This window comes from Gigantopelta aegis, chromosome 10 (assembly GCF_016097555.1).
Source record: "Gigantopelta aegis isolate Gae_Host chromosome 10, Gae_host_genome, whole genome shotgun sequence".
Classification (NCBI taxonomy): Eukaryota; Metazoa; Mollusca; class Gastropoda; order Neomphalida; family Peltospiridae; genus Gigantopelta; species Gigantopelta aegis.
Window position 1 is genome coordinate 80783147 of NC_054708.1, and position 20653 is coordinate 80803799.

Below are 20653 nucleotides of genomic sequence, written 5' to 3' on the forward strand. Positions count from 1 at the left end.
AGAATGAGCCAGGCTTTTGTTGTCTGGATAACTAAAATAAAAATAAATTATAAAAAAGAAAGTCCGTTCTAGTTAAATATTCATCCATTTAAAACTGCTATGTATATATACTCTTCAAAAACAGTAGGGGAATTCTAATAAGAATTTACAATTGCCAAAATTGTAAGGTATATTAGGGTTATATGATAATAGTGAATTAATTAGGCAAACGTTACAACCGGTAGTTCTGTATTACAGTAGGTTTTATGACCACCAAATATCTTGAAGGACGAGTGGGGTCAAAATTTAAATTTGAAATTTGACGGGTTTTTTATCAGTAAATCGCAAATTCAAACAATAAAAATTAGTAAAAACAAAACAATAACAACTGTATGATCAACAGAATGAAAACGATTGACAGAAATAATGTTCCACGGTGATTAATCGACCTTCCTGGAAATTGTCAAAATCGAGAATGACACCCCACGCACGTGTACGGGGCAACTGCGTGATGCACGTGCAAACTGTGGAATGTATTTTGGTGTGTTGATAAACAGATCTGAGCGTTCTTTACTAGGATGTCTGTGGTCAAAACGTATGTTCGGTCTAATAGTTGATATTAACATTAATATTTCAGGTTCCCCTACTTTTTTTGAAGAGTATATATGTATAGTCTGAAACAATGCTTTATTTTGTCCGAAAAATACATACATGCATACACACACACACACACACACACACACACACACACACACACACACACACACACACACACATATATATATATGATTATGCGATTTGGTATGAGTTTAAAATTTAATATATTATTTAATGAAAGCTGTTACATTATTCGCTGCAGCGCTACATGCCGATTCATCGGTTCCATTTGCCCGGATGCGAAGATTTGCTCCAGCACGTAGTGTCTGCAGCAATCTGATTAAAATTAGCTCTATTGGTCTACCAGGTGACATTTCATCTATAAATAACAATTTAAATATCGACCAATTACACTTCGCCTTTTATAGCGTTGTTCGGGAGCATACAAATTCTAAAAATATCGGGCGAGACTATTTATGCAATAGTCGAACTTGTTGGTCTATTTCAATATTAAAAAACGGAAAGAAAAGTGCAGAAATAAATTCTGGATTATATACTAGTATAAACAGATTTTATGGCTATACCATCACGGTTTTTTTTTTTCGTCTTGAAACGAATTTAATATAATTTTTTATATTGAAATTAGTTTCCAGCATAGCACCCGAATAATTTCGTATACTCTCGGCATAATCCCGAATGTTTTCAAATTATTTTCAAATCACTGGCATGATTTTGTAAGTAAGGTTTTGATTGATAGAATTAAAGGTCAACTGTACATGAGCTCCAACAGGGTGCTGTTAGATCCACAGGTAATAGTGATTAACCAGTGGGGTTAATTTTAATTAGATTGGGTCTGCAGATGACTTCTGTGAACCACGCCCACCCCATACGTTCGTACGCGTTTAAAATATTACAGGTGTCATTAAAACTGTTATATCATTTGCATATCACTATATTTTGGGTAAACATAAATACGTGTATATGAAACAAATGGTTTACTTACCCGTTCTAGTCATTCTGCAATATTCCCTTTACACCCCAACATAAATGCACGTACATGTTAGTGATCAGATAACATATTGAATGTTTAATAGTGACGTAATTAAATATAATTGACTTATTTCCTTTTGTAAACGTTTCGTGTTAATAGTACAACATTACTCTTGATTTAAGACACGTGTCGCATGTGTTACAAACTATCTAGATATGTCATAAACCGCACGTGGAGTTTTAGTTACGGCTCGTTGACACGGTACGATTTGTGGTAACAGTCTATGACAGTGTACTGACGTTCAGACTTGCATTGATAAACATAGGCTAGATAAAGACATTTCCTGATAAATGGTTGTACCCAGCAACATAGGCGGGTGGGGTTTGACCGGAAACGGATGAGCTATAGTCAGTGGATAAATCTTTGCCAAACTGTTTGCTTGATGTTCAATATAGATATAATAACTATTATAATATTATATAACTATTTACCAGAATGTCGACATAATTATCTAGGTCTTCAAGCTACGGGTTAGGACATTTCCAGTTCCTGACCACAAAATCACGGGTATGTATACATTGATAAACTAGTCATATACCACTGGTAAGGGAAGAGCACAGAGACTCCAACAAACGAAACATTAAGAATAACTGCTAACAAAAACGTTTGTAATAAAGTATTACGTTCCTTTTGAGGCATGTGCCAAACAGTCCTCTTCCACCTCGTGTAGCTTTTTAAATGGTATTAACCATGTCAGTATTGTTATTATAAATCGTATCGTGTAGCTGTACCTTAATAAAGCTACTTAACGTGTAACTAGCTCTGTAAGGTTTAGTTTTATCGTTTGTTCCTCGAGCAGTAAGCAGCACCCGCGGAGACGCACACGCTGTTACATATACCAAACTGGCGATGTCAAAGTGGCGGCCTGGCACGTGTAGAGTGGCATGAACAAGTCACAGGCTAGGCAATAGGTGGACCGCCTCTCTCTCTCCCGCCCTCCCTCGCCCCCCCCCTCTCTTTCTCTCTCTCTCTCTCTCTCTCTCTCTCTCTCTCTCTCTCTCTCTCTCTCTCTCTCTCTCTCTCTCTCTCTCTCTCTCTCTCTCTCTCTCTCTCTCTCTCTCTCTCTCACACACACACACATACACACGTCGGCCATTTCTTCTTCCAGCCAGTGCACCACGACTGGTATATCAAAGGCCGTGATATGTCCTATCCTTTCTGTGAACTGGTGCATATAAAAGATCCCATGCTGCTAATGGAAAACCGGCCTCGGTGGTGTCGTTAAGCCATAAGGCTGGTAGGTACAGGTTTCACAGCTGGGTATCGGCTCCAAACTAGAGCGTGTTTTAATGACTCAGTGGGTAGGTGTAAGACCACTAATCCCTTTTTTCGTTCACTAACCACTAACAACTAGGCCACTGTTCTAGACAGACAGCCCAGATAGCTGAGGTGTGTGTCCAGGACAGAGTGCTTGAACCTTAACTGGATATAAGCACGAACATAAGTTGAAATGAATGAATGAATGAATGACTGTGAAATTGTAGCGGGTTTCCTTTCTAAGACTATGTCACATTAATGTTTGACATCCAATAGTCGATGGTTAATAGATCAATGTGCCCTAGTGGTGTCGTTAAACAAAACAAACTTTAACTTTCTAGTGGGTTCCTGGAGAAAGAGGCCAGATGATTACCTTTGCCCTGGATAGCGTGCTTGAACCGTACGTGAACATAAACTCGAAAATATAAAGTGTTGGAAGCCGGTCTCGGAAGTGTAATGGTTTGTCATCACATTTTATATACGGTTATATGGCGTCGGACCTGTGGTTAAGGACCACACAAATATTGAGGGAGGAAACACGCTGTCGCTACTTCATGGGCTACTCTTTTCGATTAGCAGCAAGGGATCTTTATATCCACCATCCCATAGACATGATAGCACATACTACGGCCTTTGATGTTCTAGTCGTTGTGCACTGGCTGGAGCGAGAAATAGCCCAGGGCCCACTGACGGGGATCGATCCCAAACCGACCGCGCATCAAGCGAGCGCTTTACCACTGGGCTTCGTCCCGCCCTTCGTCTAAGAATGAGTTTGAGCGGCTCGTAAGGCCATTACACTGACTTCTCGCTCAATAATCACTAACCACATTTGTCAATCATTGTCTTGGTCAGATAGCCACGTAATAAATGATGTGTGCGCCGAAGAAGAATGGAAGAAATGTTTTATTTAACGATGCACTCAAAACATTTTTATTTACGGACATCCAGCACCGGACATTGGTTAAAAAGTTCGTTTTTTTTAACGACACAACTAGAGCACATTTATGTAATAATCATCGGTTATTGAATGTCAAACATTTGGTAATTTTGACATTCAGAGAGGCGACCCGCTATATTTTTCCATTAGTAGCAAGGGATTTTTTTTTATGCACCATCCTACAAAAAGGACAGCACATACCACAGTCTTTGATATACTAGTCGTGGTGCACTGACTCGAACAAGAAATAGCTCAGTGGACCCACCGAGGGGCATCGATCCCAGACTGGACGGAAGGACGAAACTGTTTTATTTAACGACGCACTCTACACATTTCATTTACGGTTATATGACGTCGGACATATGGTTAAGGACCATACAGATATTGAGGAAGGAAACCCGCTGTCGCCACTTTTCAATTAGCAGCAGGGGATCTTTTATATGCACCATCCCATAGACAGGATAGCACGCACCACGGCATTTGATGTACTAGTTGTGGTGCACTGGTTGGAGCGAGACATAGCCCAATGGGCCAAATGACGGGGATCGATCCCAAACTGATCGCGCATCTAGTGAGCGCTTTACCACTGGGCTATGTCTCGCCCCCCCCCCCCCCCCCCGATCTCCGACTGAGTTAGGCGAGAGTTTTATTACTGAGCTACGTCCCCCCCCCCCCCCCCCCCCCCCCCACATTGGTTAAGGACTACATAGATAATGAGAATGGAAACCCACTGCCCCACATCTTTGGCTACTCTATTTCGATTAGCAACAAGAGACTCTATGTACATCATCCCATAGACAGGGTAGTACATCCCACGGCCTTTGTTACACCAGCTGTGGAACGAGAAATAGCTAATTGAGGATCATCCAAGATTGGTCACGCATTAGGTAAGGGTTAAAACTGGGCTACGTCCCACACGTAAGAAAACGTGTTTGAACTAGAATTAGATATATATTGGTAAAAACAAAAATCTAGTTAAACTTTACGTTTTACGTTGATCAGTTTTTATTTATTTTGTATTACAAGTGAGCCGATTAATCAAATCTATTTTAAAGATGCAATATCACAATCCCACACAAAATGTTAGTAGTAATAATTTGGGAATATCGAAACTGTACTTTTAACACGTAATTGCATTCAGTGCGACTGGATTCCTATCTTATCAGGTCGTAACAAATCTTATGAAATTGGCGAGGCCGGAAATTCTTGCAATGACTGATGACAGCTAGAGAGGCCGATGCATTTCACAAAGGTAGCAACCTTGTTGTGAACATCCACTTGTCATAATGTTACAGAGTATTGGCCTCGCGTGAACGCCTAATGCCATCGCATGTCCTCTAAAGATTTTCTAATTTCAAAGAAAAAAACAGTTCTAATAGTAAATACAATTATCTGGTTGTAATTTTTGTACATTATAGCTGAAGGTATAATCTTTACATTTCAAAGCGCATGTTAATAAATAATATGGCGGAAAGACGCCATTATGCAAAAATGAAATGTATCTTTGATGGCTACAAAATTAGGAGGGTCCATTAAAACGTTCAAACAAGAAATCGACACAAGGAAGTTTTGCAGTTTAGTAGAACCCGAACCCAAAACACGTTCCGTCGTAGACTGTGTCCAATCACGACTCGGAAATCGTTCACATGTGAATTAGGTGTGCACGTGCATATGGTATTTGTTGTGACCGGACGCTGTGACATTTCTCCTGTGTAGACAGACACATTTGTGACTACTGGAGACCGTCCCTCGCCATCGAAGGTAATTTCTTTCTTTCAGTAGTTTAAATACACACGCTATAATAGTAGTGTATTCGAATGTAATTATAGTAATGTATTCCGTTGTTCTCGTAGATCAAAGTTTAAACGGACGTTCTCCATTTTCGTAAATTTATGCGAATTTTTAGTTGAATTTGGCTAATAGATTTCATTATTAATTCGTCAACAATCCAATTCGTAAATCGCATGTAGGTCCTACCTTTTAAGTGGACCGCCATCTTGGCTGTTTGGCTAATTAAAATTTGAAGTTGACAGGCGAGTGCAAGGGGGAGGGGGTGGGGGGGGGGGGGGGGGGGGGGGGGTTGGCGGTGCTAAAATTGAATTTAAATTGTTTAAATATATTTTCCGGGGAAGCACACAGTTGTCCCCCTAGAAACGTCTCTCGCGTGTGTCTAGATCTTCCCCGTATAATTTTCTGCACACGCGACCGTTTGGTGACGGATGTCTGCCCAAATTCGGCATATTACATGTGAGGTCCAGCTTTGACCCTGGCTTAATTAATTAAAGAACCGGGCATGGGAGAACGTTTTTAGCTCAAATGAATTCGATAGATGAATCTTCGGTGCATTTGCATCATTCCCCCCTCTATTTTTACTTCAAAAATGTTTAAAATGTGCATATTCGTTTTAGCTGCAATCTCACCTGACGTTATTGTAACAATAATCAATAATAGAATCTATTAAGATAAAATTTAAAAGATACGTTTTAATAACCTTGTGTGCGCACCTCCCCACTCCCACCCCCACCCCGAGTTCAAATGGAGAATAATCCACTTTTATATGACCTATATTAGCGAGTATTGTCAAAGGACATTACAGAATGACGTGAGACTAAAAAAATAATAATAATGTGCATGGTTTGTATCTAAATGAGTAAACAAATATTTAAACACTTATTTTGCCGTTATAATGTTGGAGACTGAAATACTTATAGACCCTAATTGCATGTTATTGGCCAGCTAATTGGCATTGCTCCCATCATGTTCCTGCGTCATATAGGAAATGTGTTCATGTTTTTCAGGAATGTCGACCTACTTCACGATTTTGGCGCTCGTCCTATTGATCGTGAGTATTAGGAAAATGTCGGGTATATTCGTTATTAATAGGTATGTCAACGAATTCCACTGGCCGTTCTAAAGCTAAGTGGAATATATTTTACTTGAATACATTAATAACGCACTACTTGAACGCTTATTATAGAAGAGATAATGCTGGTAAAAAAAACCCTAATAATAATAAGTGTCATTTATTTTTTTATTATACTAATTTATTACAGGAAACTAATAACGTAGACACATTTTAAGTGTTTTATATAGTTTTTAATACTCCATGGATGCTATTTCTTAATATTTTAAATAAATAAAAATCATAACGAATTTATCTGGTACGTGTTTGTACTTGCAGGTATCATGTGAATCGACTATTCCTAATGGCTACATATTGAAAGGTAAATGTGATATACGGCAATAGTTTTTCTTAAAAGGCATTTAGTTGTTTTGCGCAGCTAAAAACTAATTTTACCGTCAAATTACTCATATATTACTTCCTTCTTTAATTATTACTTTTGCAAATCTTAAAGTAGTGTTGGAAATAGAATAAAACTAATTTTTGTCGATTATGTCTTTCATATTAAACTGACAAGTAAATATTTTGTAAATATATATTTAATGATATTCTACCTAATTTAGCATTTGGCTCTCATTGATATACAAGGTGGTGTTTACTCTTGAAATTAAAAGAAAGATGTCAGTAAACAGGTGATTTGTGTACTTTATTGGAACAGACTATAACACATTTTGATCGACATGTGTCAATTTCATTTACCCTTGAACTAACTTTTAATTTAAAACTGCAAGTTAACTGAATATTTTAAATTGCAGCATAAATTATTAATTATGATAAGCATGTTTAGTGAATTTAAGTTCAATATAAGTAGATTAGAAATGTACACAATCTTGCAACCACTTAAAGGTGCTATATCATAGTTACCTGTATGTGAGCATCTGTTGTGATAAAGATTCTCCAATAAAAATGTATTTTCTACTAAAGTACTAATCAAAATTATACCCAGGTGATTTTCCAGTCTTAGATATTATTTATGAAAATCCCTGGAATAAAAACCATAAAAATATGTTAGTATTATCATGACCTGTTACGGTATTCAAACAACCGGTACAAAAAATGACTATAAATGATCTGTTATAGATATAAGTATTTACAATTTTACTGCAAAACATATGTAATTTGAAACACACTATATAACAACCAGGTTGATATTGATAGCAGAAATAATACACCTGTCCTTTCCAATACAATGAAGTTCAATATACTGCTTTGTCAGATTACGATTTGAACAAATTATTTATTAGCACATTGATTATATGGATACAACAGAAGTAATTTTGTTGTTAGCAAATTTATATAATTATTTTAGTTATTTGATTTAATATGCTGGACTGCTATGTATTCTTACACTTAGTACTTGTGATTTCACCTGTCAGGTGTAATCAATATCAACCAGGGTGTTATAGTCCGTTTCAAATTACACATGTTTTGCAGTAAAATTGTAAATACATCTCATATTTCTATCTATAACGGTCATTTACTGTCATTTTTTGTGCCGGTTATTTGAATACCATAACAGGTCATGATAATACTGACACATTTTTATGGTTTTTATTCCAGAGATTTTCATAAATAATATATAACACTGGAAAATCACCTGGGTATAATTTTGATTAGTACTTTAATAGATAAGATTATATTGTTAGAATCATTTATAGGCATATAGTTGAAGGTGTAGTTTTTAAATTTTAAAGCAAAATTTTATTTAATTTTTTTTATTTGCAATAACTGATTATGCAACCTGGATATAGCACCTTTAATATATGTACATAGCACCTTTAATACCGATATAATAGATCACACTCAGAATGGTTCTTGACAATTTTGCTCAAAAGTTACTTAAAAATGTCTACAAATATTTTGTTTTGGAGAGTGATGGGAGTAAACCGTCATCAGAGACGGTCCCTCACATATTGCAACAGCAATGGAATTAACACATGTCGATCAATTGTTTTTTATAGTCTGTTCCAATAAAGAGCACACGATCACCTGTTCACTGACATCTTTCTTTTTAAGTTCAAGAGTAAACACCACCTTGTACCTCAATGAGAGCCCAAACAAGTAACTGCTAAATTAGATAGTCATTAAATATATATTTACAAAATATTTACTTGTCAGTTTAATATGAAAGACATAATCGACGAAAATCAGTTTTATTCTATTTCTGACATTACTTTAGTAGGCCTATTTCTGCTCATCTTGTTGTGTATTAGCTCAAATTGCATATTATGTGATACAGAAACATTACGTAGGCCTACTTCCACATCTGCGACCAGTGACTTTAATAGCTCATTAGGCATCGATTTTCAGTCTGTTTGAAAACGGATCTTACCGTCTAACTACCTTTGTTAGATCTGACCAAAGCCTTTTTCATCGCGTTTTTAGATGACGTGTTTTTCTAGCAATCAAAACACTGCTGGGATACATGCTATATTGGGAGTGTTGTCTGACCTCAAAGAATATGCACTTTTTATTAGTGATTTATTTATTTTATTTATTTATTTAAATATTTTAGATAGTTTGAATTTGTTTTCGGTTATTACAACTTTTGCAGCACTAACTTAGACGTTGCCTATAACCTTTTGCTTAGCCTATATTATCACGTTTGTCAAATCTAACGTGTTTTTGGTAGTCCTAGTGTTTGTATGACTTCACAGTGAATTTTATTCGAAACAGAGAGGCACGTGCTTCGTATACTGCTGGGTCACAGGCTCTAAATGCTGATTTTGTATTTCACTACAGTGACGCCATCCTGCGGATCGTCTACTACCAGTGACGCTTACGTCACGGTGACGACAGATCTGCACGCTCAGGCCAAAGCCGTCTGCCAATCGGGCGAAGTGTCGTTTAACGAAAATGATGGCGTCAACCTCCATCTGGATGTATCGTATCCATCGTCAGTGAAATTTCCATGTGTCTTCCAGGTAAAAGAAGGAAGTGTGGGGGACATAACTCGGTATGAGGAGGTTCTCTTGCTTCAGTTATAGATCTCTGGCTGTTATTGGCATGGCGGGATCTGGCTTGGTTGAGTGGTCACCTACAGAGACGTAGGGGTTCGGGGCGAAGGGTGTCGTAATGTTTCCATGAAAATGTAAATAGGCTCCGATTGGTTCATATCCACCCACCCCCCCCCCCCCCCGCCACACACACACACACATACAGACACACACACAGACACACACACACAGACACACACACACACACACAGACACACACACACACACACACACAGACACACACACACAGACACACACACACACACACACACACATACACAGACACACACAGACACACAAACACACACACAGACACACACACACAGACACACACACACATACACACACACACACACACACACACACAGACACACACGAGACTCGGAAGAGCTTCAAATGCACCTTCTTGGGGGACACAGTTCTCAGTGTTTCGCCGTCCCTATCAGTGCCAACCAACTGGTTTATTATAAAGCCATAATATGTGCTGTCCTGTCTTTGGGAATATGCATATGAAAGAACCCTTGGAATATTTAAAGAAATATTTTCACTTAGCCCTTTATTAATGTATTATAATTATAAAAGTTAGAATTAATTTAGTGGCGGGGTGTCTACAGCTCTGATAAATCATTTGTCTGGGGTGCGAAGATTCGCAGGAATGATCGACCTTAGTGGGCCCGGGGTTTACTAATCCCATTCAATGGCTCTTAGGAGCATCAAAGGCCGTGGATACTGTGTTGTAAAATATGCTGTAATATTAGTTCCCTACCAACCTATAGGTATAACTTCCGGCTGGTTCAAAGTTCGAGGTGCACCGAACTTTTGATAGAGAAGTGAACACCACAAGTCCTGTGATTGGTTATAAATGTGAGTGTGTTGGTTGTAAAAAAAAAAAAAAAAAAAGTTTCATCTGGGTAAAAAAAAAAATGCAATTTTATTTCATCTAGTACCAGTGTGTCAAATAGCCTTGTGCTTGAAACATGTATGTGGTACCTGTTTAAAAAAAAAATGTTTGTGTGGAACTAGGGTAGTCATAGACCTTAACCGTTATCTCAGAAACGAGTAACTTGACCCCCAATTTTTTCTGATTCACTGTAAGTGTGAGGGGTGGTAGTATTTATATACCCAGTATTTATATACCCATATGCTACTATTGTCGTCTATGGGATTTGATTTGGTAGTGTACACCCTATAGGTACTGTTAAAGATAACGTTTGGCTTTCATGGCATTTACACATTGTTCAGAGTTATGGCCGTTGAACTTTGGAGATATGAAAATTAAGTTTTATGGAGTTATTTTATTTTTAAAAATTTGCAACGCCTTAAGATATCGAGATGAATTTCTGTATGTAGCTTTATCATGTACTGTTACAGGTCAAAGTCTCAAATTGCTTCTTGAACTAATATTTCTTTCCTTTATTTTCTTAGAATTAGTACACACGAACGTTACAAACTGATGAAATGTTACATGTACGAAACGATTTCAGAAAATGGTGAACAGCTCTGTGTACACGTTGCTGGTGAAAGTGTCGTTTGGTGAAGAGGGAAACCCCATCCAGCAGCACGAGATGTTCCGGGTCACGTGCACGTTCGACAATAAGAAAACGGAAGAAAGCGCCATGAAGAATATCACTGGAAGGTAACACACTACACGTACAGGACCAGACGAGGCTCGGTCTTAAAACGATAGGTTTAAGGCGCGATGGGTCGTAGTATCGACCGCTCTCAATGGTTTCCCCGTCCCAAATAGAACCCCACAACTACACCAAATAATATGGTATGTCTGTCTTGTCTATTGGGAAATACATACATCCCGTTGCTGCTTATTGGAAGGAGTAGTCTGTGTCGGCAGTAGGTTTCTTCTCCCATATGTCTGTATGTCTCATGTCTCCCTTTCTCTCCCTTCTCCCTCTTTCCCTTCTCCCCCTCTCTCCCTCCCTCCTCCTCCCCCTCCCTCTATCTCCATCGTCTCTCCTTCCCCATCTCTTCTCTCTCTCTCTCTCTCTCTCTCTCTCTCTCTCTCTCTCTCTCTCTCTCTCTCTCTCTCTGCCTCTGCCTCTGCCTCTGCCTCTGTCTGAAGAGTTAAAGAAACCACTAAATAACCGTAGTTTAGCCAAAGTTTAAAGTGGCGTGGTGTACGTATTATTCCTTCCGTTTACTACATTTCAGTCTGATCGCGCCCAACGAAGTTCAGAGTCACATGGGTTTCGCCGCGACGTCAGCAGTGACGTTGACGTTGTGTGACGTCCTCGGTAACCAGTTCACTGACAGCTCGGTGGCTATTGGCAGAAAAGTGCAACTCATGGTGGAAATGGACGGTAATCATAATTACTGCGCATCCTCGCTACGTTCTATTAATTTTAGAATTCGATCTTACAGTGTAATAGAGCCATGCGTGTGTGCATAGAGCAGGTGGAGGTCTTAGACTATTTCAAGCGAAGTCTACAAGTGCTTCCCCGGAAAATGTAATTAAAAAAACAAGAAAGTAAATTGACTTGAGCGGGTGGGTACAGTGGGATTCCTGTTTATTTAAACGTTACACCCTCCCCCACACACCCCTCAATTAATACTGTAAGCGCTCATTTTGAAACGTTTCACCGTCCCTGAAACGTCCTGCATCTGCCCTAGAACTTTGTAATTCAGCGTCTAAACACTGATAACACTCAAAAGGGCACTTTATTTTTATCTGCGCACCTCCCCCACCCCATCACCACCCCACCCCCACCGCCCTCTAGATACGGCCCTTGGCATACATCAAACCAGGTTAATACCTTGTAAGATTTGAGTGAATTTATAACGAATTAAATTTGTAACTAACCACAGGAGGAAATGCCGTGTGACAGATGGCAAAATGTTCTTTGAAGTCTGCTGCTGGAATCGATCCCCGTCGGTGGGCCCATTGGGCTATTTCCAGTTCCAGCCAGTGCACCACGACTGGTATATCAAAGGCCGTGGTATATACTAACCTGTCTGTGGGATGGTGCATATAAAAGATCCCTTGTTGCTAGTCGAAAAGAGTAGCCCATGAAGTGGCATGTTGACCATGTCCTCCATGTCCTCCAATCATCTCTTTTGTCCCCCCCCCCCCCCCCCCCCCAACACCTTCATTAATTTGCTTGTCGCCCCCATTATAAAGTTTTGGCCACTAGGTTAATTTTACTGTTTCCACTTGAGTAAATTCATCAATACTCGTTAAAATCGTTTGGTATATTCAGATGTTCATGTGGGGCTTTTGCATGATTCAGGCGCGTTGATTGGGGAGGGGGTTGGGTGGGTGGGTTTTGGTTTAATGCATTATTTTCAAAGCTGGGGGCAACTGTCCTCTACCCAGACCCTTCCAAAGTCTATGGGGAAAACTAAATGACTAAAATTTTAAATGTCGTCTCATAATTCAACCGTTGGAATGGGGCTATTTTCAGGGTCTGGTGCCGAGATTGGGATCCGCCCCGTCCACTGTGATGCAGTAGGAGTTCCAAATGGGAAGAGATACGCTCTGCTCCGAGCTGGGTGAGTACCAGTCGGTCGGACGACCTTACTGAGAACTAATTTTATTCTAGATTGTCGTCAAAATGAACACGCAATTCAAAGCTTATAATAATGTGGTATTGTCATTAAAGTTGTAGAATAATTCCTCATTGTTTCTTGGTTAAGGCCATCATAAAATAAAATCTAAATTTGCATCCCTTCCCGCTCCAAGGATGAAGGCCAGCCCCTGTATGTTTTATTAGCTAAAGATTGATACGCACACGCACGCACACACGCACACCCACACACATCCGTCCCATTGTGACAAATTGATGAAAATCTGGCATATATAATTATTTATGATGGCCTACATTAGACGTTTTGTGTGTGTGTGTGTGTGTGTGTGTGTGTGTTTGTGTTTGTGTGTGTTGTGTGTTGTGTGTGTTGTGTGTTGTGTGTTGTGTGTGTGTGTTTGTGTGTTTTAAGTGATCCATTTGGTGAATCGATGGCAGATGAAGTTGATGTCAACCAGAAGTTGTAAAGGTTTTGCTTAGCAAATCTTCCTTTCGTTCCAGTTGTGGAGATGGTCTCATATTGAAGAAAAACGAAGGTTTCAACTCTAATGGCGTATCGTCACTCAGTCCTTATTTCGAAGTATTCGAGATACCCGGTGAAAACTATGTCAAATTCGAATGCAACTTCACGATGTGTTCAGTAGCATGCAGCGGTGTATGTAAAACGTTTAAGCTAGATATTAGTTTCACTTTCAAAAAGAGTACTAGTCAGATTTTGCCTTTCCAGGTTAAATAAGAAACTGTTAGTTTTTCTTAGTTGAAATGTGCCTGTGTTTTGCTTCCTTCTGAATTTCGAATGGGTCCAAACGATAAACGGAATACAAAGGGTTGTTTGAAGCTTAAATGATGGGGTGGTGGGAGCATTAAAAACAATCGGCTCATAGTAAGTCTCATAGTAAAAGGAACATTTGATATATTTTAGGGCAATTTCACCTTTTTCACCACCTTCTGCCGTTTGTTACGCCCTTAGTTTTGGGGTTTTTGTTTGTTTGGCCGTGTCCGTGGATAACACTGGATTTGGTTGGGCGTTTTGTTTTGTTTGTTTGGTTTTATTTTGGGGTTTTTTGTTTGTTCGTTTTGGGGCTTTCTTGGGTGGTTGTTCTTCGTGTATTGAAATCGTTACAAAATTGCGATTTTAAAGGAAGGGACAATTAAGGCATTTGGCCTTGAATGCATATTCAACGATCTATAATGCACATTATTGCTTAATATCAACAAGCATAATCGTATAGTTAATTAATAAAACAGTTAAATGTGACGGCTATTATATATAACGGGCGCAGCCATTTTGTACCATCCCAATAAATACGCCCTCTGGCGAGCTGGTGGTTACGTAATACCTAACGTGTCACGTCAGGAATTAAGTCTTCGAAATGAAGAAACAAAACATACCTGATTTTTGCGGATGCATCGCAATGTTCTGTAATAATATCCATCCCAGTAAGCCAGCAACAAGTATATATTTTTTTTCAATACTAACTAAACCACCATTGTCAGTGTTGAAATAAGTGTATTATGTTTTGTATTGTGTTTTCTTGGTTAATTGGTCTTTACTTTCCGTGGCCTGTAGCTGTGGTTCCTGATTGACAGGTGTATATTTAGACGGTACCCAGACACTGTCTAGACAAACTAAAGACATGCCTCTTTTATTAAGATCACAGGGTATTGTGTGATAACCGTGCGGACACCCCTCAGATCGCAATGGACATTATCAACCGTCCTGCTTTATTACTGTAAGTAATTCTGTAAAACCCATGATTAAGCAGACTTTCTCATTTAAAATCACAAAAATGACCAATTACGTAGTACCAAAGAAAAGAAAATTATCACTTTGGTATCGTGAGTGGTCGTTTTTGCTCGAACGTAGCATACCAATAGGCCTAATATTATGCATTTTTTCTTTAGATTTTTTAAAAGATAAAAATACTATAACTCCATTTCGTTCTATTGAAATATATTTAGTTAATAGTTTTTTTTATACTATGAAGTACCCTTGTAAATTAGAGCGTTTGTTTACACTGCATAGAGGAGTTGGCCAGAGCTGACGTCACCTCGCTCCAAGCAGCTATACCACCGGACATCACAAAAACAAACAAAATGGCTGCCCCGCCCCCCCCCCCCTCCCTCCCCCCCCCCCCCCCCCCCCCCCCCCCGTTAGCAGGAATAATCGAGGTTTTTTTTTATTAACTCTAAAATTAAGCGTTTTTGCATTAGTGTCAGTATATGTTGGTGGTCCGGGTATGCATCTTTCCAACATATAAGGCTCTTGTTTGAGTTGACCCTCCCTTTAAAGAACCAGAAATACTTACTGGCCTTCATTTAATTTTGTTGTGTATATACTCTTTAAAAAAAATAGGGGAACTCTAATACGAATTTACAGTTGCCAAAATTGTAAGGTATATTAGCTGTGGGGAATGGTTATATGATAATAGTGAAGCAATTGGGCAAACATTACAACCGGTAGTTCAGTATTACAGTCGGTTTTATGACCACCAAACATCTTGAAGGACAATTGCGGTCAGAAGTGAAATTTGAAAGTTGACGGGTTTTTTTATCAGTAGTGGGTGATACCGCCACGATGTGTCAGACATTCATTCAGTCGACGAGGCATACTGCGTATGAGTCTCCCAAAGGCCATTTGAGGGAGTCTGTTCCACTCCTCTTGCAGCGCCTGACCACGTTCCGCTAACGTGGTCGGCGGTCTTTGACGATGACACACACGTCTCCCTATCGCATCCCAGCCGTGTTCAGTTGGGGAAAGGTCTGGGCTCATTGTTGGCCATGGCATTCGACAGACGTTGTGCTGCTGGAGGTGAGCATTGACGATTCGTGCACTATGAGCACGGGCATTGTCATCTTGAAAAACAAAACATCGACCCACACGCCTAGCAAACGTGACGACAAAGGGTGTCAGTGTGTTGTCCCGGTAGTACTGCCCAGTGACCCTTCCTTGCACAATATGGAGGGGGGTTCTGTCAGTCATAGTGATACCACCCCACACCACAACCGATCCACCGCCAAATCTGTCATGAAATCGCATAGTGACGTTGGCGTGCCATTAATTTCGTCGTTGCTAGACACGACCACGCCTGTCAAGGAAGTCCAAAGTGAATAGGGACTCATCTGAAAACATGACACGTGACCAGCGACGAATACCCCAGTTCTGACGCTCCCTACACCATTCACGTCTGTGGGCAATGTGACGATTTGTCAAGGTAGGCACAACCCGGGGCCATCGAGCATGAAGATGGGCTGCATGAAGACGATTTCTAATGTCTGACCCGTAACTCGGACACCAGTAGCCTGATTAAGGTTTGCAACAATTTGATTTGCCGTTTGAGCTCGATTTCTTAGAGCCTGGTTACGGATGAATCGATCCTGTACTCCTGTTTTTGCACTGGCACGACCTGTTCCATAGTCTGCTAATCACGGACTTCGAAACATTGAAGGTGTTGGCCACTTTACGCTGACTTCTGCCCGTTTGCAGCATGCCAATAGCCCATAGACGCTCATCGCGTAGCATACGCCGCATCGAAAATTCAAACAATAAAAATTACTAAAAACAAAACAATAACAACTGTATGATCAACAGAATTAAAAAGATTGACAGAAATAATGTTCCACAGTGATTAATCGACTTTCCTTGAAATTATCAAAATTGAAAATGACACCCCACGCACGTGTACGGGGCAACTGCGTGATGTACGTGCAAACTATGTAATGTGTTTCGGTGTGTTGATAAACAGACCTGAACGTTCTTTACTAGGATGTCTGTGGTCAAAACGTATGTTCGGTCTAATGGTTAATATTAACATTAATATTTAAGGTTCCCCTACCTTTTTTGAAGAGTATATTTTGTTGTGTATAAATGAAGTAATTGTAAGTACTCTACGTAATGCTACAGGTATATAATTGTTTCTCCAGAGCTCGTGTACTAGGGAAAGGAGACGCCGAGAAGTTGGAGCCTCTGTTACAAGTGGTGAGTAACTACTAATACAATACTGTTACCACACGCGTATGAGAAGGGTCGATAGAGGGGAGGCCAATTGCCCCTTCCAGCCTCGCACACATACCCTCTCCTTAGCCCCTTCCCCACAACACACTAGGGTATCGACCATTTGTTAAGGAGTATACCCCAAACCCTCTTAGACACTTTGTTTTGTGCCCTAAATATCGGTCAGCCCCTTCAATGTCGTCTTGTTTCCGTCGTACATGGTGTTACATTGCAATGCGAGATCATAAACTAGAGTTTAGTGAATTAGGTCCCACATCAACAATTCAGGGCAAATTCCCTCCAACGTCCAATACCCCCTCGCCCCACCCTCCAGTAAACTGTAAACTCATGCCATGTCACTTTCTATAAGAATTATGTACAGAACTAGTACTACACATGTATTTGCAATATTGATTTGGCAGGTCAAATCCGTGTAGTGAGACCCACTGAAACTTGCATATCTTAGTTGACAATATGATATGGCCTACATTCAGTCAGCGGTGTTTTTTTGTTTTTTTTGCTAAACGTTGACAAACCATTCTCAATGGTTTCCGAAATAGTCATCAGTTCAACGTGCAGCGTAAAAAAACACTAATTTCACAAAACATCGTACACTGACGTCTGCGACTAGCTGTTATACAATTACGTTTACATGTGTTTGACATCTGTTTGACGCAGACATTACAACATTACGCAAGATTACGGAGTATTTTAAGGACGAAAGGAAATGAAAGATGTGTAGGTCCCGTGGAAATTAATTAAAGTACAAACTGGATTGTACTGCAGACAAAACGATGTCTAGAAGGTATTGTCCGTACCTATTATTGAAATTTTTTACATATCTTCTATCTGGTATTTACCAAGATGACATAAATTAATTTCTTATGAAAAGCACAACAGTGTCCGGCACGGTGGAAGCAAATAGATATTGTGGAACTGACTGAGATCGAGGGCGCAAAGCAAAGTTTCTAGGGTGTTCGGGGCTATGCTCTTCTGAAATTTTTTTAAAATTTAATGTTCTGAAATGCAATTTCCTGCATTCTACAAGTAAAATTCATTTCTGCCTTAAGATTTACTACCAATGATACGTTTGATCAGAATTATGAGTGATTCCAGCTCCATACTTAATTGTATATTACATTTTTGTGCATATATACAGATTCTGTGTTTCCCTCTGGAACACATTAAATATTGATGTAACGACAGCTTCACTTGCTGTCAATCATTTTCAATATCATCTATATACACAGAACATTAATTTCAGTATTTTGTATCCCTGAAATGGTCACACATACTTGCGAAGTATAAGTCATATGATCAAAACTAGGTGGTGCTAAATTAATTCCCAGGGGTATATACATGTTGTACTGTTAACATGGTTAATAGAAACGTGCAAAACCGGCGTCGTGGTTAAGCTATCGTAAATAAGGCTGGTAGGTTCGCAGCCCGGTACCGGCTCCCACCGAGAGCGAGTTTCAACGACTCAGTGGGTAGGTGCAAGGCCACTATACACACACACACACACACACACACACACTCTCTCTCTCTCTCTCTCTCTCTCTCTCTCTCTCTCTCTCTCTCTCTCTCTCTCTCTCTCTCTCTCTCTCTCTCTCTCGCACGCACGCACGCACGCACGCACGCACGCACGCACGCACGCACGCACGCACAAAACTAACAACTAACCCAATGCCCTGGACAGATAGCTCGGCTGAGGTGTGTACCCGGGACAGCGTACTTGAATCTTAACTGGATATAAGCATGAAAATAAGTTAAAGGAAGGGACAATTCAACGATATATAATGCACATAATTGCTTGATACCAACAAATATAATCGTATAGTTAATTAATAAAACGGTTAAATGTGACGGCTATTATATATAACGGGCGCAGCCATTTTGTACCATCCCAATAAATACGCCCTCTGGCGAGCTGGTGGTTACGTAATACCTAACGTGTCACGTGAGGAATTAAGTCTTCGAACTGAAGAAACAAAACATACCTGATTTTTGCAGATGCAGCGCAATATTCTGTAATAATAGCCATCCCACTAAGCCAGCAACAATTAGATATTATTTTTAATACAAAATAAACCACCATTGTCAAAGTTTTGAAATAACTGTATTATGTTTTGTACATAAATTAACCCACGTACTGAAATAACAATTAGGAGTGTTTTCTTAGTTAATTGGTCTTGTCTTTCTGTGGCCTGTACCTGTGGTTCCTGATTGGCAGGTGTATATTTAGACGGTCCCCAGACACTGTGTCTAGGCACACTAAAAAGACGTTCCTCTTTTATCAAGATCACAGGGTATTGTGTGATAACCGCACGGACACCCTTCTAAACATAATGGACATTATCAGCCGTCCTGCAAGTAATTCTGTAGCAGGAATAATCATGGGTTTTTTATTAACTCTAAAATTACGCCTTTTTCATTTGTTAAAGTGTCAGTATGTGTAGGTGTTCCAGGTATGCATCTTTCCAACACATAAGGCTCTTGTTTGAGTTTACACTCCCTTTAAAATGAAAATGCGATGTTTTGTGAAATTGGACCCAGTCTTGCAAAAATAGTCGGCGAGAAACAGTTGACTGAACTTTCTCATGATTTCAATCAAGATTATTTTGTTAATAATAACAACTTTATCATTTTAGGGAATTACATTATTTCGGCACAAAGTCCGTCCCTATTGCTGCAGCTAGAAACATCGACGACTGACGAGGTATCTACGAAAGCTAACACCGCTGCTGACGTCACTAGCTTAAACCACAAGAAAAACATGTGGGTCGCCATCATCACCATGACAACATTCTCGATTGTGGCTTTTGTACTTGTTGTTATCACGTGCTATAAAACCAACCAACCAGCATCCGCGTTCGTGACGTTAACATAACTCCTCCAATACTGTGATATTCTACGTAGCAAATAAACGTTGGGTCTAAATTTGTTGACTTCATTATTTTAAAACCTTTTGGTGATGGTGTGTGTGTTTGGGGTTTTTTTGGTTGATCTTAGAGGGGTATATGCGCTGTGATGAAGCCGGCCCTGGGATACAAAATAATGTATACATATCGATTACAAATTGTATCACATGATTAATTAGTCCATCCCATCATTCTATATATATATATTTTTTAAATTGTAAATAATTTCAGTTTAGTTTGACGTAAGAAAAAAGGTAAAGGTGTTTTGGAAATACAATAAAATACTATTTTGTGTGCAATTTACAAATCATAAAGAAATAACTTGTAGTAAATTCCAAAGTATGAAAAGGGCGTTCCCTGTGGGACGGACTATAGTATTATGCAAATGAGACCACGAGCCAAAAAGGTGTAAACATCTGCATCCATAGCTAAGCCGACATAATTATCGTTTACAACAAGACAAATTAAGAATTCTAAACCAGT

The 20653-nt window shown here is 39.5% G+C and overlaps 1 protein-coding gene across 2 annotated transcripts; it reads left to right on the plus strand.

Moving 5' to 3' along the window:
* Positions 1-5440: 5440 nt before the first annotated feature.
* Positions 5441-20189, plus strand: LOC121384465 (vitelline envelope sperm lysin receptor-like). 2 transcript variants are annotated; one of them, XM_041514869.1, is made up of 10 exons: positions 5451-5582; positions 6620-6663; positions 7003-7045; positions 9466-9647; positions 11204-11355; positions 11886-12034; positions 13136-13223; positions 13757-13910; positions 17180-17234; positions 19901-20189. In XM_041514869.1, the coding sequence occupies exons 2-10, from the start codon at positions 6622-6624 to the stop codon at positions 20137-20139; spliced, it is 1104 nt and encodes a 367-aa protein (XP_041370803.1). In that variant the 5' UTR covers positions 5451-5582; positions 6620-6621; the 3' UTR covers positions 20140-20189. The 2 variants fall into 2 exon arrangements, with proteins under 2 accessions (XP_041370804.1, XP_041370803.1); XM_041514870.1 differs by lacking the exon at positions 13757-13910 and having other exon boundaries at positions 5441-5582; positions 19901-20094.
* The last annotated feature ends 464 nt before the right edge of the window (positions 20190-20653 follow it).